General features: G+C 45.3%; 1 protein-coding gene across 2 annotated transcripts in view; it reads right to left on the bottom strand.

Moving 5' to 3' along the window:
• Positions 1-1,656: 1,656 nt before the first annotated feature.
• chst11 (carbohydrate (chondroitin 4) sulfotransferase 11) overlaps positions 1,657-26,717 on the bottom strand; it is a 203,892-nt gene continuing 178,831 nt past the window's right edge. For both annotated transcript variants that reach the window (XM_041216098.1, XM_041216097.1), the window contains exon 3: positions 1,657-3,326. In XM_041216098.1, coding sequence (XP_041072032.1) covers positions 2,472-3,326 — 855 coding nt within the window. In that variant the 3' untranslated portion in view covers positions 1,657-2,471. The remainder of the gene's footprint in view (positions 3,327-26,717) is intronic.

Genomic DNA, 26,717 nt, shown 5'->3' on the forward strand with positions numbered 1-26,717 from the left:
GAACAAATACTTAACCAAACAAGTTAATTGGCAAGTTAATTTAAAAACTACTGGACGTAATCTGCAGAGTTTGGAAAGATAGCACGACAGAAATATAGATATAGAAGCAAGTAAAATAAATTCATATCTCTTTCACTGGAAGTCCATTACTGTTAGTGTGTTGAATTAGCCTTTACAATGATACCCAAGGCAAATAGAGGCTGCCCAATTCTTTTATGGGTGTGAAGATAATTTGTAGAATATCTGTGGCGTTTCTCCCTATCTGCAGTTGGAACTTCAGTGGGAGATCGGCAGAACAGCGGAGGAGCAGCGTAAAGAGGCAAGGACATTCCGACGAAATCACAGTGGGCGGTCGGAAGTCACCGATTTACTTCCTAATGCAGAAAAGAGAAAAGCTACACCAAGGTGCAACTTGTACGTCAGCGCCTGGAATTACCACAAGGGTTGTCCCAATCTCCCTTCTGCGGGGTGGGTGGGGGGGGCGGAATCAGTGGAAAGGCAAGAGATACGGCCGATTTTCCGCTGATGTAATGGAGTGAGCTCTCCATAAGGACTCGACAGTCGGATATTTTTGTTTCGCTGTGCAGTTTACCGTACTGAACGGTAAGAGAGCTTCCCAAATCTGTGACCTTCCCTGTCTGGAAGGACGAGGACATCGGGTTCATGCAAATACCAGCACCACCCAGTCACTCGTTGGACCTGTTAAGATCCATCCCTTCACCGTGAACTGCCTGCCTAACAGCACTGTGCGAGCAACCTTCACCAGACGGACTGCCCCGGTTCGAAAAGATCATCTGCTTCCAGCTCCTCAAGGGAAAATTGGGAAGGTTCGTCACAGAATCACAGAATTTTAACAGCACAGAAGGAGGCCATTCGGCCCGTCACCTCTGCACCGGCTCTCCAAATGAGCATTACGACCTAGTGCCATTGCCCTGCCTCCCCCCCCCCACCTCCCGTACCCCTGCACCTTGTTTCTGCTCAAGTAATCATCCAATGCCCTCTTTGAGTGCCTCGATTGAACTTACCTCCCCCACACTTCCAGGCAGTGCATTCCAGACCCCAACCACTCACTGTGTGAATAAGTTTTTCCTTGCCTCAAGCTCGCTCCTTTTGCAAAGCAGTTTGAATCTGTGCCCTCTGGTTCTTGGTCCTCTTACAAGTGGGAACAGCTTCTCCCTATCTACTCTGTCCAACCCCCTGTCCAGCGTTCATAAAAGCTATTAACGCCCCTAGCCCAGGAATAAAGAAAAACATTAGTACCATCATTGACATTCTTTTGAGCAGATCGAATGCCTCAGGATTTTAATCTGATTGCTTAAACATTGCTTTCACAGTTCATGGTGACAGCAGTGCTGAGTTGCAGAATGATGGTGGAAATTCAGGATTAAAGGCAGCGATGCATATGAACATTTCATTTCTCCAGTATTCTATGTAATTTTGTAAATTAGGCTTCACAGTTTGAAAGAAAGGTCATTTTAATTTTAAAACAATTCTCCGCGCTCAAATTCTCAACTAGCAGTTGAATTTAACAGTGGACCACACAATCGAGTATCAGCTCTACATTTGTACAACAGGAGTCTCGAGTCTCAGCTCTTCGTCTAGGGGTTTTTGAACAGACCCCCCCGCCCCCCCACAGGAAAAAAAGCAACACCCTCTCTTTTCCCCTCCTCCTTCAAGGCAAGACTATCCAGCAGGGCTTTGGTGTGTATAGTGGGAGGTGGGGTTGGCTGGTGGAAGGGGAGCTTTGGCTGCTCTGCAGCCATATGGGAAAACCCCAGGCAAGCTTGCCCACGATTTTCCGACAGATGCTGCTGGCAGAAAATACCGGCCCTGGGCAGTTTGTGGCGTCCTCTTTGTAAAAGAGGAGCACAAAAGTGACCCAATGACTCTTAGCGAGACTGTTAATCGAGCTGGGACTTAGCATCATAGGGCAGAAGCCTCGTGTTAGCTTCCTTAAAACAAAAACGAACAGTAACTGCAGCTTAAATCTCTGGAATACTTGAAACTATTTGCTAAAATGTTGATCGTACAATGATATGGCAACTACCACACAAGTCTCCTTTTTTCACTGACAGTCGACTATTAGCAATTTACTACAGTACAGTCAAATCAGAGGGTGCTTGTGCTTCTTAAGGGTGAGATGGGTTAACAGTGTTCCAAACTGTATCCTGGACATATGGAGGCTCTTGATTTCAAATCACCTCTCCGCAGGTCATGCAAAGCTTCTGATCTTGCACAAATGGACCATACGCCTATTCAGCACAACAGGATATGCCAGGAAAGGAATCTTTAGACTAGCCCATGGTTCCATCACCCTCCCAAGAGAGCCCTTCTTTCATACAAAGTTATTTAAATAATTTCCAATTTTTTGCTGCTCGCAGCAACGCTGAAAATCTTCATTAAAATTACAAAACAAAACAAAAAAACTGCAATTATAACAAATAAGGACTTAAATAAATCAACAGGCATTCTTATGCCAACTTCAGGTAACTTGGCATCGAATAGTTAAACATTACAAAATCTAATTTGTAGAGATTGAACAGTTTTGTCTGGAAGGCAGCACTGATGTTTTGGAAAAACTGAGCTGTCATTTCATCTGTAGTTCTGGTGGATTTGGCATAGGTGGGGAATTTGATGTAGCCTCCCACCCCAGCCAGATGCAGAATATAGTTTGCATCCTCTTGTAGGGTTTCGTACTTCCCAATAAGGTTGTAGTGGATGTGGCAGGGGTGGCACAGTGAGGACACTGTCTCCCAGTGCTCGTTGAAGGGCTCCTCTTTCTGCGTGTGGGGGTCGACGAGGTAGCCCACAAACTCCTCGAACTTCACGTCGTCGCCGTTGAGCAAGGCCGCCTGCGTTGCATTCTTCCTCTGCCGCCGGACGATCTTGGTTCCATACCGTTTGTGAAAGGACGTGTTGTACCTCCGGGTGAACTTGTTTCTGTACGCCGACACCAGCCTCTCAAAGGGCTCGCGCACAAACATGAACTTCAGGTAGTTTTTCAAGCGGTGGTTAATCTCTGGGATGCTGTACTGATTGAGTGTCTTCAGGTTTGATGATACATGGGCTTCATTTGCAGGGATTTCCATGGGGTCAGTGTATTTGCCCCTTCCTGTGAGGACCATCATGACCCTCTTCCAGTTTGTACAGGCCACTTTAGGCACATAGCAGTAGATCATCTCATGGTCTTCATCTACAACTAAATGTTTCAGGTCATCGGAGGTCAAAACCCGCCTTTTACGACTTCTGGCGCTGTTGGCTTGACACGTCTGAGCGATCCGGTTTCGCCTTATCTGATGTGTGAGTTCTGTGCTTGAGAATTGATACTGAAATAAAGCATATCAAATAATTAAGAACATGCATATACACGAACGACACAAAATCATGAAGTAATTTTACTGGAACTTCTTTTAGAGAACTGCAGTGCACAAAAATACAAAGCACAGGAAAATGCCACTTGAATTAATGTGTAGTATAATGGCATGCACTTCTCCCATTTGCTTTAATCAATCATTGCTATCTGCACCCTTTGATCTACTGAAGAGCTCAAATGGAAGCTAAGTCTGGCAGCTAGTGCTCAGAATGGGAATCTGAGCAGGAGGTGGTCATATGGCCCCTTGAGCCTGCTCCACCATTCAATAAGAACTTGGCTGAACTTGTATACAGCCTCCACTTTCTAGCCATATCCCCATACCCTTTGATTGCCAGTAGAGATGTGTTACAGTTTATCATTCTTCCGCAGGTTGGACTTTCCTGACTTTTGGATCCTAAGTGCCACAGTGCAGGAGGAAGTGGCACAATGCCAACTTGCTGACTCTCTGCCCCTTTTGACATTGTGGCTGCCCTTTGGCGACAGAGCTTAACTTGTGCCTGTGGAGTCCAAGTCCCAAATGGAAGTCTGAAAAAGAGGTGGGGGTGAGGGGAAGGGGTAGGATGCTCATGACCTCCTGCCTTATTTCCTGGTTCGCTCACTGGTTAGGTGCCACAAGGCTGTCATGCCCTGAAGAACACATGGCTGCGTTTCATTTTCTCACCCCTTCTGCTGGCACTAGGCTGTGCCAGGATTGCACCACCTGGCCTAAAATGTGACATACACTGGTATATACATTGAAACCTGCACTGAACAGTCAGCACCCAAAGAATTAACTGACTGCCTGTTTATTGAAACTCCCTGCGGAAACTGACTTGGGTAGTTATTAATCAGATAGGTCAAACCATCATAAGAAAGGACTCCATATAATGACCACAATAACTTTCCATCTGCTGTAGGTTCAGTTAGATTTAAGCATACTTTCAGAGATTGGAATGCTGGGTTGATAGAGCAACTACAAAAAAAAATCTCAAAACTGTCAACAGCCGTTTGTAATGTCTGGGGGTGATGGTGATTTAGTGGTGACATCGCTGGACTGGTAATCCTAATGCTCTGGGGACATGGGTTCAAACCCCACCACGGCAGTAGGTAGAATTTAAGTTCAATTAATAAATTTTTAAAAACTCAGAATTGAAAAGCTGAACTCTTTAAGATCGAGTCATCTCCAGGGCATCACGTTTGGCAACTAGAGATTGGCCTGTATTGATCCTCTGTTGTCGGTTTGACAATTCAATCCATGAGCCAAACATATCTGCAGCACTCTGAGGGGTAGGGGCATGTATGGTGTCTGATCAATTAGTCTAACTCCATTATAGAACCTAAAAGGTGTAGATCCATCAATGGGAGCTTGGAATTCTTCCTATTTGGCATTATTGGGCCCTACAAGCCAAAGCATCAGTGGGTCAGGCTCCTGGGGGAGCAATAGGGACTCACTTGTGCCTTTCAGCCGGTTACACTCTTACCCCATGCACACTTGGGAATCCCTAGTATTTGGTCCTTATCAACCTGAACCTAACATCTCTAACCTCAAGTAAGTGAGGTGTGTCTTCCAATGAGAGTGTGTGCTCAGTATCAGGTAAATAGAAAGTCCACTTGTATGGAACAGAATGCACAGTAGTTTGCTTTTAAAGGGAGGAGTAGATTTCCATGCACATGACAGACTAAAAGAACGTTTGATTTTAGACTAATGTCATTATGAATGTTATTGACACAAGGCCAATCTATTTCATTTATTGAAACTAAGAAATGAATAAAAGAAAAGTATTTAACACCTTTCATTCCCTAAGGACGTCTCAAAAAGCCAATGAGATACTTTTGAATTGCACTGCTGATGCCCTTCACTCTGGATTTCCCTCCGTAAACCTCACTGCCTTTCTATCTCCTAGAGGTCACTCCTTAAAACCTACCTCACTGGCCATGTTATTGGTCCTAATATCCCATTATGTAGCTCAGCGTCAAATTTTGGCTTCACAATGCTTCTGTGTAGCATCTTGGGACACTTTGCTATGTTAAAGTTGCTATATAAATACAAGTTGTTTTCAACGTAGGAAACGCAACAGCCAATTTGTGCAATGCCAAGTCCCACAAACAGCGATGTGATAGTGACCAGATAATATGATTTTTGGTGATGCTGGCAGAGAGAGGCCAAGGCACCGGGGATAACTCTACTTCGAAATAATGCACTAGGATCTTTTATATCCACCTGAGAAAGCAGAAGGGCCTTGGTTTAACATTTCATTGGAAAAACAGCACCTCCGATAGTGTAGCACTTCCTTGGCGGAGTGTCAGCTTGGGCTATGTGCTCAAGTTTCTGTAGCGGGGCTTGAACTCATGACCTTCTGACTCAGAAACAATTAGTGACACCCGTAGAGGCAGGGCTGACATTTGTCTTTATGCTACCACGGCTTCTTACGAATTGAAAGCAGCTGAATATCCAGTAAAGTAGTCTTTTAATTAGTAAAAAGAAAAGCACATTGGTAGTCAGACGCAGCAGGCAGTGCCTTTGCACATCTGTTTTGAGTGTACACATGTGGCTCTCTCCTAGTTTCGGGTCTGGTATTGAATGGCTAGGGCAGTCACAACGCCCTATTTGTTGAGAATGTTGATGCTACTGTCCCAGTAGGTAGTTGTAATGTAAAGCCAGCATGAACCAATTTCTATGTGATTACCTTTCATGTTCTACATGGGTTTCCACAGAACTCATTATAAGGCTGTTAGGCAGGGCTGCTATGATTGTGATCTGTGAGACGGAACTGCACCATGTTAATAAGCTCCAGATGTGACACCTTGCACTGATGGAACAGGCGGTCCGGAGAGAGAAAATAAACAGAATGCAAAATAAAAGCTATTATTTTAACTTGGCATTGCTTCGTTTCAAGCCTTCCATACTTAGAAGCTTGGAGTTTTAAAAATTGAAACATGTTGTTCAAATTTACAGGGAGTTTGGAGGATAGTTTAGAAGATGAAATGGATTGGTAAGAAAGGTAATGCAGAACCGCAGCATAACTAGGCATGATAACGCATTAGCCAACAGTATAGCAACATCAATATCCAGAGCTACAGCTACATCTGTGGACATGAATGATACAGCAGTTGGAAAAGGGGATTGCAATACTCATTTGAAGGGCTCAAATTAGGCATTTTCTTTACCACTTTTGTGCCTAGCCAAGTTTTTCTCCTGCTTTTTTGAGAGAATTCTCAAATTTTTGTCCTCTGTCAAACAAGGTCCAAAGAAAGGTGTGGACCTCTACTCCCTTATGAAGTTACTGATGCAGGATTATTGGAAAAATAGGAGTTTGATTGTTGAAAATTTCAAATGTATTCCGTAACGTAACCATGCTTTATGGTTCCAAGCAATTTTGCAGTTGAAGGTTCAATTCAGGTGCTTCAACTTAACCAGCAGCCTCTCAGTGTCAAAATAAATCCTCAAATTCATCGTTGAAAGACCACAATTGTCTCAGTGGATTGAGGTTGATCCAGCCTTATCCATTTTAGAATTAAATCCTGAACTTAAAACAAGCATCTCAGGAACTAACTAGTCTGGCATCAAACGCACTTCTACAAAATGACAAGAACTAATGGTCAACTCAATTATAAAATATCATTTGGGCAACAAGGCAGTAATTTACTTATCGAGCGATGCCCATGAGTAGCTTAAAATGTTCTCTCTGTTCATGATGGCACTTGGAATCCTTGATTAAATTATTATTGCTGAACATTAATATATTTGTACATTTACACAGACTATTCTGCGCTGTGCAGCTCTAACTATCTGCCTTGGACCAGCTGCCAGTTTTCAGGATTGGTAGTGATAAGAAATCATTCCTATTCTGATTGAATGTCAAGGTCACACAATCCAATGGAAGCTGGCTGTTTGTTTCTGAAGACACAACAGTCCTGTTTATCTCATTTATTTTAAAGAATTAACTTTATAATGTCTGAAAGGCTGAAGCTTATATCGGCAAGATATAGCTAAACAATTGCCTTTATAAAACTTATCCCTTTGCCAAAAATGTTTTACTACAAAAATTCTCCTGAACTGCTTTAATGAGGAATAATTAAACCATTTTGTAACTTCACCATCCCAGAGACGATTCCAATTCGGGACAGAGTCGGACGAGCTTCTCTGAACCACAAGTTTTGCCAGGTTTAGTTTGAACTTTTTAAAAAAGGAAAATACCACTTCAATGCTTACAACATTGTTGACTAACCAACAGCTTAGACACTACTATTGACCAATTCTAGTCTCCTGCATGTCTCCGATTTTCTTCACTCCATTGCTGGTGGCCGTTCTTTCAGCTATCCAAGCTCTAGGTCTGGAATTCTCTCCTCATTATCTCTCTCCCCTCCTTTGAGCTGTTCATTAAAGCTAACCCCTTTGACCCAGCTTTTGGGCATCTGTCGCTTTATGTGACTCACAGCTAAATTTTGTTTGAAGATCACTCCTGTAAAGTGCCTTGGGATGTTCAACGAAATTAAAGCGCTATATAAATGAAAATTGTTGCTGTCAACTTTATGAAGCTCATGAAACGATTACATGTTTTTGATGCTGCTTCTCAATATTACCCTTGGGTCAATGGAAGTTCAGCATTACACCAAAGGAGAGTTCATTAAATGCCAATCCAAAAAGAAATGGAAACTTATTGTACATAACAGAGTATATTTACAAATAGGTTCAGTTAAGTGTCTTTATAAATGACGCTTAGTCCATGTGAGCTCCTGGGTTGGTTTTGATCTCCTCAGGAGGTTAGAGAGGAATTCTTCAGAATGGGAAGAAATGCATAGCCACAGTGTTCCAGCCATCATAAGTGTAGGCAGGCTTACTGGAGGAGTTGCCCATGAATTTTATATACTCATATATAATACACAATTATAGTCTTTTCTTTTCTCAAATGCGGTTGGGGTGCTGGGTCTTTCCAGTATTTTCAGCTCGGGTTCTGACGTTCAACAAGTAGTTTACTGTGATCTTAAATCATGTCATTGATTAGCTTGCCTTCTACAATGACTCCCAGAAATCTTATCAGAAATGGGCACAGAACTGTAACCCGAAGCAACGTGATTCCATTAACATTGTTCCAAATGGATGGGGGATGGGATAGGGTTTACAAAGTTTGATGGTAAATTGATTGATTCTGTTAACTGATGCTATCCAAGGTTTTGACAATAATCATTCCCCAGGAAATTAAGACCAGTCTTGCGCAGACACAAGCTCCCAATAGGTGACACAATGACCCCTTTACGCTGATGAGCCAGTGTTATCAAGGAAAGGGAACAGTCAAGATAAACAATGCATTTGGTTAATCTTTAACTTTAATTTGCAGAGGAACCAAACTGCAGTTTAATCCGGTTAAGCTCTGTGAAGGTTGAAGTTTGATTTGATTGTTTCCAATCTGGTGAGACTGCTAATAAGACACACTCCATGAATACTGAATGCAGGATATGTGCAAAGAATCTCTGGACACTTTCTTTCATTTTAGTGACTCCTTTGTTTTGTCCGCCTTGGCTCAGTGGGTAGCACTTTTGCCACAAGAGTCACAAGGCTGTGGGTTCAAGTCCCAGTCCAGGACTTGAGCACAAAAATCTGTGCTGACACTCCAGTGCCGTACTGAGGGAGTGCTGCAATGTCAGAGGTGCTGTCTTTCGGATGAGACATTAAGCTAAAGCTCCCTCTGCCCTCTCAGGTAGATAAAGGAGATCCTATATCACTATTTTGAAGAAGAGAAAAGGAGTTATCCCTCAATCAACCTCACAGGAAGTACAGATTATCTGTTCATTATCACAATATTGTTTGTGGGAGCTTGCTGTGTGCAAATTGACGGTCCTATATTACAACAGTGACTACACTTCAAAGAGAAACATTAGTTGTAAAGTGCTTTGAGATGTCTAGTGGTAATGGAAGGTGCTATATAAATGCAAGTCTTTCTTTTTTGAACTTGAAAATAGGCTTTTGCCTCACTGAGTTGACTTAGCTGTTGGGCTGAAAACAGAGAAACATTTGCCTAACAAAGGTGCTGATTTCTTTTATATTAACAATAATTCACAGGGTTGCTACACAGCCACGCCCAGGAGGAAGCCTCTTGTTCACGTGGAAGGCATGTCACTTATTCCACCTGCATTTATATAGCACCTTCAATATAGCAAAACATCCTGAGATGCTTTACATGAGCATCTTCGGACAAAAAGTAACACTGAGTCACATAAGGCGATATTAGGACCAGTGACTAAAACGCCTTCAAGGAGAAGCGAGAAAGGCAGATGGATTTAGGGTGGGAATTCCAGAGATCCAGAGCTTGACACCCAGGGAGTTGAAGGCACGGCCACCAATGGCAGAGTGATGGAAATCAGGGATGCGCAAGAGTACAGCTGTACAGAAGTGCAGAGATCTGGAAGGCTTGCTGGGGCTGGAGGAGGTTGGAGATTGGGGTGGGGGGGGGGGGGGGGGGAGGTGGGGGTGGGTGGCGGGTGGGGGTGGGGGGGGTGGTTGGTGAGGCCATGGAGTGATTTGAAAACAAGGATGAGAAATTTACTGCAGCGAAGGCCCAATGTCCTCTACAGAACTGGGTCCGTCTTGTTCTTTCAAATAGAATCAAAGTTGGCAAAATAACCGGAATCATCCCCAAGAAAAGAAATGAATATTGCAGCACTAGACTCTGTTCAATGAATCCATTTGTGCTTGTACTATTAGTGAAGGGTGATTAATTATTCATTCTTTTTTTTAATTATCATTTGTTCTTTGAGGGGATGTGGGTGTCCTGGGAAATAGCAGCATTTGTTGCCCATCCCTAATTGCCCTTGAACTGAGTGGCTTGTTAGAGGGCAGCTAAGAGTCAACCACATTGGTTAAATAGCTGGTGGTTTTTGCACTTAACTTCTCTTCTTGATCAGACCTTAATGGAAAACAATGTGGATTGCTTCATTAGTAACTCATACTCAAATGGCGCTTGACATCTTCGGTCTGATATTATTGCATGATCTAAAACACTGATGAGAGCACCATGTGATGCTTACTGCTGTATTGTTCTGTGTAAGATTAATATGCTTCAGAGGGTTCCTTAAGAGATGAGTTTTTGCTATTCATTCACAGGACGTTGGCATTCGTACCCACCTTAAAAAGGTAGTGGTGAGCTGACCTCTTGAACCACTACAGTCCGTATGCTGAAGGTGCACCCACAGTGCTGTTACGGAAGGAGTTCAAGGATTTTCACCCAGCAATAATGAACAAAATGCTAACTATTTCCAAGTCAGGGTGGGGTATGCCCTTGCAGGCTTGGAGTTAGTGGTGTTCCCACGTGCCTGCTGCACTTGTCTTTCTGGGTGATAAAGGTTGAAGGTTTGGGAGGAGCTTCCCAAGGGGCCTTGGCGAGTTGCTGCAGTACATCTAATAGATGGTGCCCATTGCAGACATGGTGTACTGGTGGTGGAGAGTGAACGTATAAGCTGGTGGATGGGTGCCAGTCAAGAAGACTGCTTTATCCTGAATGGTAATGAACCTCTTGAGTAGAGGGGAGCTACACTCATCCAGACAAGTGGAGAGTATTCCATCACATTCCTGATTTCTGCCTTATAGATGGTGGACAGGCTGTGAGGAGTCCACAGTTAAGTCACCTGAGGCAGAATTTCTAGCTTCTAACTTGGTCTTGTACCAACAGTATTTATATAGCTGGTCCAGTTAAGTTTCTGGTCAAGAATAACCCCCAGGATATTGATGGTGGGGGATTTGATGATGGCAATGCCTTGATGCCAAGGGGAGGTGGTTAGATTCTTTTGTTGGAGGTGTCATTGCCTGGCCCTTGTGTGATGCTAATGGTACTTGCCACTTATTAGCCCAAGCCTGAATGTTGTCCAGGTCTTGCTGCATCTGGACATGGACTGCATCAGTATGTGAGGTGTGAATAGTACTAAACATTGTGCAATCATCAGCGAATATCCCCTCTTCTGACCTTAGGATGGAGGGGAGTTTATTGAGGAAGCAGCTAGGTTAAGTGCTTATCTAAGATGGGCCTATGCCACTACCCTAAGTAATGTCTTGTGGCTGAAATTATTGGCCTCTAATAACTATACCCACAACCATCATCCTTTGGCTAGATATGACTCCAGCCAATGGAAAGTTTTCCTTCAATTCCCATTGGCTCCAGTTTTGCTGGGGCTCCTTGATGCCACACTAGGTCAAATGCTGCCTTGACTTCAAAGGCAGTCCCTCTCACCTCACCTCGGGAGTTCAACTCTTTTGTCCAATTTTGGATCAGGGCTGTAATGAGATCTGGAGCTGAGTGACCCTGGCAGAACCCAAACTAGGTATCAGTGAGCAGGTTATTGCTGAGTAAGTGCCGCTTGATAGCACTGTCAATGACACCTTTTATCATTTTTCTGATGATTGAGAGTAGACTGATGGGGCGGGAATTGTTGGATTGCATTTGTCCTGCTCTTTGTGGACGGGACATACCTGGACAATTTTCCACATTATCAGGTAGATGCCGGGTATTTGCCAGTGTCATAGTTATACTGGAACAGCTTGGCTACGGGTGTAGCTAGTTCTGGAGCACAAGTCTTCAGTGCTATTGCCAAGATGTTGTCAGGGCCCATAATCTTTGCTGTGTGCAGTGCAGTCAGCCATTTATTGATATCATGTGCAGTGAATAGAATTGGCTGAAGACTGGCATATATATCAGGAATAGGCAGGTATGAATCATCCACTTGGCACTTCTGGCTGAAACTAATTATCTTTTCCTAGCCTAATCCTGTACGCAATGCTGACAAGAGTAACATTCATTGTTAGATTGATTCTATTGCACCAAGCAGCCCATACCCCAGCTCTGGAAATCTCTTAATACGCCAGAACCTGGAGCCTCAGTAAGCTGTCACTGGCATGAACTATTTCGGATCACAAAGATATTTTACAGCACAAACCAGATAATAAGGTGAGGGAGGAGAAATCACTTTGGCAAAAGCTAGCAATTTAATGCACATCTGATTAATTTCCTTCTTAAAAGACTCCCAGTGCTGAGCTAGACTATCTAAACGCTGGTGTACTGCCCATGGATGCTGCCCTTATGAATTAGTGATGCTGTAATAATAGTACAGGTAGTGGACAGCACCAGTAATCAGAGCTGTCCAACTTCTGGCTTCTAATCACAAGGTGAAGGATTAATGAGGGGGCAGAGAATTACTGGAAGCTAAGGTTTCCTTATACTTGGTGACATCAGTATTTTCCTCAGCTCCCTTTTAATCCAACCTGTTTACACCAGGGTGATCACTGGCTAGGAAATTGGATTGTTCCTGACTCAGAGTGTGATCTCAGGTGCAGTAGCATTTGACTGAAAAGACGGTAGGAGGACTGTAATTTCGTCTGCCAGTTGCATTGGGAAAGTACTGTCGAATCACGGGCACTGGTTGTGGCTCCAGTGGCATCTCGCCAGTCGCAGTGAGGCAGCAAGATTGGCCAGCTGTAATGCCGGTCGAGGGTCAGGTTGATGAATCCAGGCAGACATATTGCCAGAGGTATCATCTCATGAGCTGCTGCTGTTATATAGTCTATATATCTTGGAGCAATCTGAGACACACATTTCTAAGTGTGCAACAAGAGCTTTAAAATATCTCTGCAATCAGAAAATGTCTGCACTCATGCTTATCCCAGGTCTATCTTCTAGTAGCTTCTGTAGTGTCTGTTTATTTTGCTCTGAGTCCACACCCAGGCTTAACTTGTCAAGCACAGTGAGCATAGATCAGTTACCAAACACACAGTCGAACACAAGTGAACATGATATATCTTCTTCTGACCAGTACCTCCACCCCCGCCCTGCCCCAACCCCAAGCACCTGTAATTGGTCATCCAACTCCTGCTCATGGTGCCGGCCTTCTCATGGTCAATTGCAAAGCGAATATATCTTTATTCCTTGATTGGGTGATTCTTGACTCCCAGTTAAATGGCATTTTGTCCCCAATGTCAGACATTTTTAAAACTAATGAGCTGAAATGTTCACATAAAACCTTTTAAAAACACAATTTTTAATGGCCCAGTGTCCAGGGGATTGACATTCAATTCAATTTTGAAAGCCGCTGTTGAATCTGTTTCCATCAATCTTTCGGGTAGAGTGTTCCACATCTTAGTGATTCACTGCATTAAAAACAAAATCTCCTCTCCTCACCTCAGGTTCTTGTGCCAATTACTGTACTTTAAACCTGGTCCCCTGGTTACTAACCCTCCTGCCATTGGAAACAATTCTCTTTATTTACTTTATCTAAAGCCTTCATGATTTTGAATATGTTGCTCAAATCCTCTCTTAACCTTCTCTGCTCTGAGGAGAACAATCCCAGCTTTCGTATGCCAAATTAAACTTCATTCTCTCTGCAGAGTTGGAACTGGGAATATTCTAAGACCATTAACTCACCTCCAGTTTACATTCCCATTGGACATGCTCCTGCAGAACCACTTGTGAAATAGTGGCTAGGGAATTATTACTAGTGTGAATATCATGAACATAGCTCATTCAATCCTGTCACACAATCTCTTGTAAAGCCTTTATTGAAGCCAAGTAGAAGACATCAAAGTGGATTGGATTATAATGACGATGACGTAATGGGAAAGAACCAATCAGAAGATTCACCGAGCTGTAACATTTCCCCTGGAATAAGATATTCTCACTGATTTTCTAAATGCTGCAAAGATCTTTTTTTATTCTTTCATGGGATTTGAGAATCACTGACAAAGCCAGCATTTATTGCCCATCCCTAATTGCCCTTGAGAAGGTGGTGGTGAGCTGCCTTCTTGAACCACTGCAGTCCATGTGGTATAGGTACACCCACAATGCCGCCAGGAAGGGAGCTCCAGAATTTTGATCCAGCGACAGTGAAGGAACAATAATACATTTCCAAGTCAGGATGGTGAGTGACTTGGAAGGGAACTTCCAGGTGGTGGTGTTCCCATCTATCTGCTGCTCTTGTCTTTCGGGGTGGTAGAGGTTGTGGGGTTGGAAGGTGCTGTCAAAGGAGCATTGGTGATTTACTGCAGTGCATCCTGTGGATGGTACACACTGCTGCTACTGTGCGTCAGTGGTGGAGGAAGTGAATGTTTAAGGTGGAGGATGGGGTGCCAATCAAACACGCTAGATGTCCTAGATGGTATCGAGCTTCTTGAGTGTTGTTACAACTGCCCTCATCCAAGTAAGTGGGGAGTATTCCATCACACTCCTGACCTGTGCCTTGTAGATGGTGGACAGGCTTTGGGGGATCAGGAGGTGAGTTACTCTCTGCAGAATTCCCAGCCTCTGACCTGCTCTTGTAGCCACAGTATTTAAATGGCTAGTCCAGTTCAGTTTCTGGTCAATGGAAACCTCCAGGATGTTCTCAAACAATTTTAGAAGAATCAATTTATTTTAATATCTTCACTTCTGGCTGAGAGGAATCTGGGATCTTGCCAAAAATAGTTCTCCTTGACTTAGGCAAAGAAGGGAATTGGGTAAAGGGGAAACATTTGGAATGGCCTATAGCTCTTTCAATGAGTTGGCACAGCAATAATGAACTGAATGGCTTCCATCTGTGCTGTGTCAAGATTCTATACTAACATTGTGCTATAATGTAAAATGAGTGATAGTGAATTGGAATCCTGTTTACATCTTTTCCCCCTTTTTATTTCCATTAAGTTTAATGGAGATGAGAGTTGAAAGAGATGTTCCACTGCCCATGTCCTAACTCGCACCAAATCTTGTTCACCATTAGCCCCGAGCTCACTGATCCACTGATCAAAGGCTCATAGTTTAATAATGCCTTGATTTTAAAATTTTCATCCTTGCTTTCAAACCCCCCCATATCTCTGTAATTGCCTCCAGCTCTTTGGATTATATGTGTTCCTCTAACTCCGGCCTCTTGAGCAACATGATTTCAATCGCTCCAACATTGGCGGCCGTGCCTTCAGCTGCTTAGGCCTTATGACTCGGAACTCCCTCCCTAAACCTCTCCACATCCCTCTTTCTCTCTCTCTCTCTCTCTCCCCTCCTTCGTCAAGCCCCTTAAAAGCTCTGTCTTTGACCGAGCTTTTGGCCATCTGCCCAGATATCTCCTTTGTGACTCGGTGTTATATTTTATTTTATGATGCCCCTGGGGCTTGGGACATTTCATTATATTAAAAGGTGCTATATAAATACAAGTTGTCATTGTTATTAAGATGTAAAACCAGGCTGCCCAGTTGCTATCACTGGTTTTATACTATCATGCAAAGTTCAGATCTATCCGCATAGTTTTGACTGCAGAAAGTCGCTCAAAGCCAGCCCTAGTGTCCATGCAACAATTTCTTTGTAGCCAATCTGAGATAAGCCCCTGACTTGGCACTGCCCTTAATCTTCAGCTGTATCAGTGATCCTCCTGAATGACGCAGAGGAGTTAATGAGAAGGTCATAATGCTGGGCACAATGCAACTAAATATTATAACGCATCTCGGTAGTAACAATAATTTATATTGATATAAACACTGACGCCTCAGACAGTTTTTAAATTCTAGTGGAAAAACAATCCAGCTCTCTTAATCAATAATTCACTCTGTCTCAAGAACACTAGGAAGAGGAGTAGGCCGTTCAGCCCCTTGCGCCTGTTCTACCATTTCATTTGATCCTGGCTGATCTATATCTGATCTACCCACCTTGCTTTCACATCCACTAATATCCACACTTAACAACAACCTGTCAACCTCATTTTTGAAATTTTCAATCGACTCCCAGCCTCAACAGTTTTCCATTAGCCTTTGCGTGAAGAAGTGCTTCCTGACCTGCCCCTGAGAGGCCTAGCTCAAATGTTAAGGTCATACCCCTTTGGCTCTCCTTCTGGATTCATTTTACTCTTCCACGAATCATTATTTACAATCTTAAATAGATCAAGCACTCGTAAAGTGCGCTACAAGCAAGGGGGTCAAGGGATGTGGGGAGGGCATACAGGAAAGGGGAGCTGAGGCCACAGACAGATCAGCCGTGATCTTACTGAGTGGTGGAGCAGACTTGAAGGGCCAACTGGCCTACTCCTGCTCCCCTGCTCCTCTGTGCCTATATGTAAAGATAACAGTGCCAGGGAATGGAAATTTTTTCACTTCCAACTCTCAATGCCAGCACGAAACATTTTCATGCCAGCTTTAAAATGGCTAGGCCAACATTTATTGCCCCATCCCTAAATGCCCTTGGAACAAGGGCAATTAAGAATCAACCACATCTACATGTGACTCCAGACCCACAGTGGCCAGACCAGGTAAGGACGGCAAATTTCCTTCCCTAAAGGACATTAGTGAACCAGGTGGGTATTTTTTACAACAATCAGCAATGGTTTCGTGGTCATCATCAGACTTTTTAATTCCAGATTTTAAAAAAAATTGAATTCAAATTCACCATCTGGTTGGGATTCAAACCTGGGTCCCTGGAGCATTACCCCTCTGGAATATTAGTCCAGTGATAATACCACTATGCCACCACCTCCCCTATAGCACAGTCATTAGGCCCAAGTAGTCTATGCTGGTGTCAGTCCCCTACTCTAATTATTGCTCCCTATTCTGACTTCATATCTCTTTTGTACCCTTCTCTCTCACCTATGTGCCAAGCCTCACCATAAATGCCATCTGCTTCAATCACTCCATGCGGCAGTGAGTTCCACATTCTCACCCCTCTCTGAATCACTCGTGAATTCTGATGGAAGTCTGTCGACCAGAAACGTTAACTCTATTTCTCTCTCTCCACAGATGCTGCCAGACTAATCAGGTGTTTCCAGCATTTTCTGTTTTTACTCCTAGATCTTTATTTGAACCATTAGCGACCATACTTGTGCTCCCATATCCTGGACTTGCCCACACAAATGGCAACCATTTCTCCTGTTGAACCCCTTCATAATTTTAAAGACCTTTCTCAGGTCTCTTAATCTTCTCTTTTTCGGAGAAAGAGCCCCAGCCTTCTCAATCTTTCCTGATAGTTAGGTCCTCTCAATTTTGCTATCATCTTTGTAAACTGTTTTCGCAACTTTCTCCTCTATGCCAATGTCCTTTGTTCTGCATGGACTCCAGAAGTGAACAGCCATGCAGTTCTGGCTGTAGTGTTCAACGGTTTAATTGTTCTGTGTTTGATTATGTGAGTCTGGTAACTGATCTATGCTCACTGTGCTTGATTGAGTCCACACCAAGGCTTAGCCAAAGTAAACAGACACAGCAGAAGCAGCTAGAAGTTGAGCCATAAGCATGATTGCAGACATTTTGTGATTGCAGAGATATTTTAAAACTCTCGTAAATAAACCTGTAGTAGATTTAGAAACTAGTGTCATCTCTGCATTACTCTTGAGATATATTAAATATAAAACAAACCAGCAAAATACATAGCACCGGTCTCTGCCATTAATCGTTTCAATTTTTGCCATTCTTATAGGCTCTCTTGGGGAGGTGACTGAACGTGTACCAAACTTGGCTAAGCTTTGGTCAGTTTTTGTGATGTAGCAAACTGGCTAATTGTTTTACTTCATTTCTCTTATAACTAGCAAACAGGAGAGATTGTAACCTCATCAGTCAGGGCCAAACATGAACCACGGTCCCAGGATGAGAGGAAAATGCCAGCCCATTGTGTCACTCGGCTCTCCTTTGACACAAATTAGTAACATATCTGTATTTATTTCTATTAATGCTAAACTCAGGAAGTAGTTAGATTAAGATGAGTAAGAATGGAACAAGTTTAAAAGTCCACTTGTCCAGGAAGTTGGAAACAAGTTGGATACCAAAATATTAAATATAATATGAAATACAAACTTTCTCCAAAAGCTAACGTGTAGACCTGTATTCAGATTGTTGCGTTTGAGATACCACATGAAGCACAGTTTGGATCTCATGGCCAGATTAAATTTGTGTGAGGAGGCAAGGAAGCCATCTGTCCACTCGTGGTTGTAGATTTTCCCACCTTGTATCCTGTGTCGGCATTAACCCTTTATAAATCACCAGAGGCATGGTTTAGCTCCGCTCCCACCGAATTCAAGAAAGTGGCTCAGCCTGAAACTCAACCCATGGAAAAGCAGCTCCTGCTGCAACACTATTTCCTGGCAGAGAACACAAGTCAATTGGTCCTTAACATGAGGTGTTCCAGTAATCTTATCTACGACCATCCCTCGTTTAGCACAACTAATGTGTTCCTAAAATAATAGCGGGCTAAACAAAAATGTGCTGAACGAAAATCACTTTCCCATCCGAAAACATATAATAAAGGCTGTTTACAATCCAGACCTGTAATTTTTACATTAAAATCTTATGGGCTGCCTGGAACCTAACTGACCCAAAATTTTCTTACTAACTTACTAACTTTTAATAACTTACTAATTCTTTCAACTTACATCCTGTTCACTGCCTCTCCTGACCCCCCTCTAAGCTGCCTCTCTTGTTCCCTCTGCCATTCCCTCTCGTTCACCGCTTCCCTCTCCCAAACTCTTGCTGTGCCAGTGAGGGCTCAGGAGAGGAGCGGCAAAGGAGGGGAAGTGTATGAAGGAGCAAAAGAAATGAGTGGGAAGGAGGGAGTGGGAGGGAGATAGTGAACAGGAAGGTCAGGGAGGGAGGCAGTGAGTGGGAGGGTCAGGGAGGGAGACGGTGAGTGGGAGGGTCAGGGAGGGAGACGGTGAGTGGGAGGGTCAGGGAGGGAGACGGTGAGTGGGAGGGTCAGGGAGGGAGACGATGAGTGGGAGGGTCAGCGAGGGAGACGGTGAGTGGGAGGGTCAGTGAGGGAGACGGTGAGCAGGAGGGTCAGGGAGGGAGATAGTGAGCAGGAGAGGCAGCGAGTGGGAGGGTCAGGGAGGGAGGCAGTGAGTGGGAGGGTCAGCGAGGGAGACAGTGAGTGGGAGGATCAGCAAGGGAGATGGTGAGCAGAAGGGTCAGGGAGGGAGATAGTGAGTAGGAGAGGCAGCGAGTGGGAGGATCAGGGAGGGAGGCAGCGAGTGGGAGGGTCAGGGAGGGAGACAGTGAGCAGGCGGGTCAGGGAGGGAGATAGTGAGCAGGAGAGGCAGCGAGTGGGAGAGTCAGGGAGGGAGACAGTGAGTGGGAGGGTCAGGGAGGGAGGCAGTGAGTTGGAGGTTCAGCGAGGCAGATGGTGAGCAGGAGGGTCAGGGAGGGAGGCAGTGAGTGGGAGGGTCAGCGAGGGAGATGGTGAGTGGGAGGGTCAGGGAGGGAGGCAGTGAGTGGGAGGGTCAGCGAGGGAGATGGTGAGTGGGAGGGTCAGCGAGGGAGATGGTGAGTGGGATGGTCAGGGAGGGAGGCGGTGAGTGGGAGGGTCAGGGAGGGAGGCAGTGAGTGGGAGGGTCAGCGAGGGAGGCGGTGAGTGGGTCAGCGAGGGAGGCAGTGCGTGGGAGGGTCAGCGAGGGAGATGGTGAGTGGGAGGGTCAGGGAGGGAGGCGGTGAGTGGGAGGGTCAGCGAGGGAGGCAGTGAGTGGGAGGGTCAGCGAGGGAGGCGGTGAGTGGGAGGGTCAGGGAGGGAGGCAGTGAGTGGGAGGGTCAGCGAGGGAGGCGGTGAGTGGGAGGGTCAGCGAGGGAGATGGTGAGTGGGAGGGTCAGGGAGGGAGATGGTGAGTGGGAGGGTCAGGGAGGGAGGCGGTGAGTGGGAGGGTCAGCGAGGGAGGCAGTGCGTGGGAGGGTCAGCGAGGGAGGCGGTGAGTGGGAGGGTCAGGGAGGGAGGCAGTGAGTGGGAGGATCAGCGAGGGAGGCGGTGAGTGGGAGGGTCAGCGAGGGAGATGGTGAGTGGGAGGGTCAGGGAGGGAGATGGTGAGTGGGAGGGTCAGCGAGGGAGGCGGTGAGTGGGAGGGTCAGCGAGGGAGATGGTGAGTGGGAGGATCAGGGAGGGAGATGGTGAGTGGGAGGGTCAGCGAGGGAGGCGGTGAGTGGGAGGGTCAGCGAGGGAGATGGTGAGTGGGAGGGTCAGCGAGGGAGGCGGTGAGTGGGAGGGTCAGAGAGGGAGATGGTGAGTGGGAGGGTCAGGGAGGGAGATGGTGAGTGGGAGGGTCAGCGAGGGAGGCGGTGAGTGGGAGGGTCAGCGAGGGAGATGGTGAGTGGGAGGGTCAGGGAGGGAGATGGTGAGTGGGAGGGTCAGGGAGGGAGGCGGTGAGTGGGAGGGTCAGGGAGGGAGATGGTGAGTGGGAGGGTCAGGGAGGGAGATGGTGAGTGGGAGGGTCAGGGAGGGAGGCGGTGAGTGGGAGGGTCAGGGAGGGAGACGGTGAGTGGGAGGGTCAGGGAGGGAGATGGTGAGTGGGAGGGTCAGGGAGGGAGGCGGTGAGTGGGAAGGCTGGTGAGCGGGAGGGTCAGAGCAGAATGTGATGAGTGGGAGAGGCTGTGAATGGGACAGTTGGGCATGGAAGTGGCAAAGAACAATTGGTTTTTAAAAAGATCATGCAGGCTCAGTAACTGCAATAAAACAAAAATTATAGTGCGATATTTGGGTAATGTCCCTAATTTATCAACCGCGTTAAAACAAAACAGGCTATTAGAATGCACTCTAAATGGGAGATATCCGAATAGGAGCTGACCTCGTTTGCACTGTGAGATTTGGTAACTCATTCCAACTTGTTACTGTTCTGTCATACAAATTTACAGGAATTGTCAGAAAAACTACAATTCTCTTACATGTTATCAGAATAAGTTACCAAAGGAGGCCATTAAAGCTTGCAGTATAAACAGACACAAGAAGTAATTAGATTTGTTACTGGAGAGAGTTGATATGAGTCAATACTGTTACTGATAGATTCTTTTTTCTTATTCATTGGATGTGGACATCACTGGCTAGGCCAGCATTTATTGCCCATCCCAACTTTCTAGCAGTTTGATACAACTAAGAGTCAACCACTTTGCTGTGGGTCTGGAGGCCAGATCAGGTAAGGACAGCAGATTTCCTTCCCTAAAGGGCCCTTAGTGAACCAGATGGGTTTTTAAGCAACAATCTAGATTTTTACTGAATTCAATTTCCACCACTTGCCAAAGGTGGGATTTGAACCCAAGTCCCCAAGACATTATCCCAGGTCACTAGTCCAGTGACAACACCACTACTCCACCACCTCCCCTTATGATTCCATAACTTGTATTTACGTGGCACCCTTTAACCTGCTAAAATGCTCCAAGGCACTTCACAGGTATGGCATAATGGGACAAGGATTGACAGAGACCCTCAGAATGAGAAGATAGGGCAGGTGACTTGGTTCCAAGGAGCATCTCAAAGGGAAAACGAGAGAGGGGGAGGGGCATATTTGTTTTAAATGGTTTCCAGCAACCCCAATCACATTTGTAAATTAGTTCCGAGGCTGAGGGAGGAAATTGCAGACCTCTGGGCCTCGCCAGCTAAAGGCAAGGCTGCCAGTGCCAAGGTGATGTCAGTGCGGTCAGGTATTAGAGGCCAGGGTTGAAGGAATGCAGAGTTATTGACTGTTAAAGGACTGAAGGAGGTTAGCAAAAGGCCAGGATGCAGGGATTTGAGCAGGAGGATGACAATTTTATAATCAAGGCACAGGAGCCAATTTAGTTCAGTGAGCGCAGGGATAATAAGTGAACAGGACTTGGTGCGAGATCGATATGGGTGACAGAGTTTCAGGCACCTGTGTTAAAATAGTTCCAAGGTCATTTTGAATCTTTATCCATAAATATTGATTACAATCGTTTCATTATGCGAAAAGGCTCCATCAAAAAAAAAGCGAACTCCTCTTAAAACTTCTCACATTGTTGCGTTTCCAGTACTCAAATCAAATTAGCAAATTAGTTCCAATACATTGAACTAAATCTCACCCATCAGATCAAAGCTGCTGTTCCTGGTTTGTCCTCAGCCTGTCCAGTTTTAGTTAAATTTTGAAACACATCTCGGTAGACTAAATATTGCAGCAGTTATCAGCTGCTGACTCCTTTCTGCTTAGCTGAATGTTAAGTACAGATCACTGAGCCCTTTACAAACACCAAGGGCGTTTTCCTTTAGCTGTGGCTAGTCTTTCAGAGCTGGGCATTTCTTTGAAAGGGCAGCCTCACCATCAGGGCCCATTTTCAGCCAAGCTTTTGCAGAAGTGCTGCTGTTATAATTGCAGCCCAGACCTTGAGAGAGAGAGAGAGGGAGAGAGGGAATCTTCTCCACCTTTTACTTTTCTAGTGTGGAGCCAGCACCACAAGGGTCCATTATTCCACGGTCGCGCTGCCTGTCTATGACCTTTTACAAAGCATTGTGAAATGTCTACAGTACAGAAACAGGCCATTCGGCCCAAGTAGTCCCTCCCAGTGTGAATGCTCTACACAAGCCTCCTGTCACCCGACCTTATCAAACCCCATCAATATAAAACAAAAACAGAATTACCTGGAAAAACTCAGCAGGTCTGGCAGCATCGGCGTAGAAGAAAAGAGTTGACGTTTCGAGTCCTCATGACCCTTCGACAGAACCCATCAATATAACTTCTATTTCTTTCTTTCTCATGCGCTTATCCAGCAAATATACCTATGCTATTTTGTCGAGGGAACATAGATGGTATAGAGCGAAGTCACGTGTTGTGTCACACCGACACTCCTAAATGCAGATCCTCACAGTGTTATTTAACGTATCACACCACATGAAGACCTAGTGTGCTGATGTCATGGCATCACCACCAAAATTATACCCGTTGTTGCCAGAGCAACATGTTTACTGCACCCCCCCACCCCCTCACCACAGAAGACCAGTGTCGGTCAGGAAGGGCCAGGGTTGAAAACGAACTTTCCTGGCAGCTGCCCTTAAAAATGCTGGTCAGCTCATTTTTGACGTTACATAACACACGCCTGTCATCATGTGCACAGGTAAGGGAAGAGACAGATGAAGATCAAAGTAAAAGCAGAAGGAGCCTCGGGTGAGTCTGAGAATGGAAGGAGGCAACTGAGAGAGCTAGCCCGGCTAATCTTGGACGCAGCAGGCCCACTCTTCAGGGTTAGCCAATTTCTGAGTTGGGGCCTTAATAGAATTGCCAATTTTTGGTTGACCATATTCCTGCAGGTTTCTTCACTTCAGCTCCCATGTCCAACTGCTCCACCCACCCAAACCGTATCCATTTCCAATTGCTTATAACTAATAGATGGAAGTGTTCGAAGGAAAAAAAACACAATTTGTTTTAACACCCCTACCATTTTACCTTCAGGATTGCTTGCAGGAGATTAATCTTCAACTCCTGAAGACTCAGGGCAGCCCGACGGGTTTAACAAAAAAACAGGATTACTTTCCAAGTGCAGTCTCTATTGTTATATGGATGTTTAAAGAAACATTGATTTTAAAAATGAGACTGGTTTTTTATTAGTTCAAGGGGCAAAGGTGGATACGCGGAGCTAGGCATGATCTCGCTGAACAGGCTCGAGGGGCTGAATGGCCATCTCCTGTTCCTTTGGGAACATTAACTGAGGATGGGAAAACACTGTCGGTACCGACCTCTCACTAATAAGGCAGCTCAAAAGTAAAAAAGCGGGAAGCAGTTTAGTCTGTGAGTGCAAACTTGCAAGGACCTTCTAAAGGTGTGGAATGGAGGTGAATAAAGCTTCACAGGCTGAGCCCCACTGACCTGATTCCAATCAGCAACTTATACTAACTGTGCTTTCATTCAGTGGATAAAAGATCCAATAGCTTTTGCTTTGCAAATGACTCCCAAATTTAATTTATACTATCATGTCCTGCCAATTTTAGATAGCGGAACTGGTGGTATCTGGTAGTATTTCATGCGTAACTTATGTAAACAAACCTTCAATAATTAAAAAGCAGAGACAATATTTTGAGGGAGGCCAATTGTTCAAATCAAGCTGGGCTTCATGGCCATGTTGAACTTTAGTAAACTTGTCAAGGCCAAAACGTAAAACCCCAAAAATTGAAGAGGACAACTTTTCAAAGGAGAGCGTTACTGCGCATGCTGGAAATCTAAAGTAGGGACAGAAAACGCCGGAAATGTTCAGCAGCTCAGGCAGAATCTGTGGATCCAGAGGGAAACAGAGTTAATGGGCTGGATGTTACCGGGTCTTGTGGTCCCTGAAAAAAGCCCGGGGGTACAATCCTAACAGCTGCCCTGCATCAGTTTAATGCTGGGAGCAAAGGCAATTGCTTCCAGGTGAGACTCCTGCCCTTATATCGGAAGGAAATCCCACCTTAGAGAGCCAATTGACCGGTCAGCAACTCTGTAGTCCAGGCACTGCCACCAGGAGCGGTGGTCACTGCTGGGACTACAGGCAGTGCCACTACACGGAGGAGCACGGGTAAGCCCAGTGATGGGGACCTCGATCACTGAGGGGTGGTGGGGTGGGGTACTGGGGGCTGGGGGGGGGGGGGGGGAAGCGGTGGGAGGTTAAAGGGGTGGAAATGACCTGGCGGGGGTTGCCCCCGTTGAGCCCGCAAGGGAGGCACCTCCTACCCAGTTGCCCAACACAAGACCGCGGAGTTAAAGCTGCCAGGTATCCCGCATGGTGTGGGCCTCCCTCCGCCATAGGCAGTGGCAAGCTGAGGACCTTAGGTAGCCATTATTTGGTTAGTTAAGGCCTCAATGGGCCCACGGGTGGTTTAGCCGACTGGCCGTCCCTCACATTGGTGGGAAGGCCACCTGCTGGATTTTATGGGCACCCCTCCCCCCAACGTCCCCCTTGCCTTCAAACCTGCCGGCGGGCAAGTGTAAAATCGAGCCCAACGTTCTCAGGTCTATGATCCTTCAACAGAACACCCATCCCCCTGTTGCCCTTGAGAGAGCGGCGATGGGCCCTCTTCTTGAACCGATGCAGTTTGTGTGGTGAAGGTTCACCCACATAATCCCCAACACCTCTTGAAGGGAAAGGCATATATAAGGGAAAGAGAATGTCTCCCTCAAATGGCTCTGATGAAGAGACCTTGGCCTGAAACATTAACCCTGTTTCTCTCTCCACAGATGATGCCCGACCTGCTGAGTATTTCCAGCATTTTCTGTTTTTATGTACAGTGCAGACCATACTCAACCAACCTGCGCCTGCAAAACCCAAAACAAAATATCAACCTTGAGATGTGATTCCACAGTTGGGCAACACTTGCTGAACAATCCTAGGTGCGCTAATAGCTACACTAACAACCAATTTAAGATAATCAGTTGAGCTGGTAACGTGGCTCATTTACACTTTCCAGAAGTGACATACGTTCCTATGTTACCTATAAACAAAAACAATGTGTTCAATCCTTGCACCTTTTTGAACATTACCAGGGAGTTTGGGGAGTCTATAGTTCTTTCTCTGTGGCCATACCTCAGCCAATCAATCAAAGTTGACTTGCTAACCAATCAGCACCCTTTTCTCCTGTAGTATTAATTGTTGTGATTGTTTGAAATTTGGCATTCTTGCATTTGTCCTGATGAGTGCAAGATGAAAAGCTTCAGCAACATGTCTCTCTTCTCAGGAATACTTTTATGATATGGCGAGAAAAAGGCCAATTTTAAACACAAAGTCAAACCAGAATTATTTCAAGCTGAGAAAGAAAGTACATTTTGAAACAAAATGAAAATGACATTGCCCCACAATCGAACAGTCACTTGTCATCAGACATTTGAGTGCAATACTGCCGACATTGGAGAAGCTGGGACTGCTCTCCTTGGAGAAGAGAAGATTCAGAGGAGATTTGAAAGAGGTGCTCAAAAACCATGCGGAGTCCAGGCAGAGTAGATAGGGAAAAACCATTCCCGCTGGCAGAAGGGTGGAGAACCCGGTGGATACCGATTTAAGGTAAATGGCAAAAGAAGCAATGGTGACATGAGGAAGAACTTTTTTATGCAACAAATGGTTAGGATCTGGAATACACTGCCTAAGAGTGTGGTAGAGGCTGATTCAATAAAAGCTTTCAAAAATGAATTGGATAGTTATCTGGGAAAAATAAATCACAGGCTATGGGGTACAGGCAGGGTCAGCAGCTCTTGCAAATAGAAAGCCAGCATGGAAATGACAGGCCAAATGGCCCCCTTGAGGGCACTAGCTGTTCTACGATTCCATGATGTAGGGAACCACAATTTTTAAAGTTCATTCTCGGGATTTGGCTGTTGCTGGTAAGGCTGACACTTACTACCCATACCCCATAGCCCTTAAGAAAGTGGTGGCAGGCCTTCTGCTTGACCTGTTGAAGTTTATGTGGTATTGTTGCTTGTGCATAATCCCAACCACTTCGGAAGGGGAAGGGAGAAGACTGGCGGGAAAGTTGGGGGTGGTGGGGGGGCGGGTGCTGTCAAGGGAAAAAAAATGTCCCCCTCAGTTGGTGCAGCCCAATAGCCACATCATGGAGACTTCACCACATGGCTAAAAAGAGCTGCTTTGTGTTGGTGTCGACCTTTCCAATAGCATTGCTACATCAGGACCAGTGGTCAGGGCTGAGAAAGATGTCAATCTCTGTTT

This window comes from Carcharodon carcharias, chromosome 21 (assembly GCF_017639515.1).
Source record: "Carcharodon carcharias isolate sCarCar2 chromosome 21, sCarCar2.pri, whole genome shotgun sequence".
Lineage (NCBI taxonomy): Eukaryota > Metazoa > Chordata > Chondrichthyes > Lamniformes > Lamnidae > Carcharodon > Carcharodon carcharias.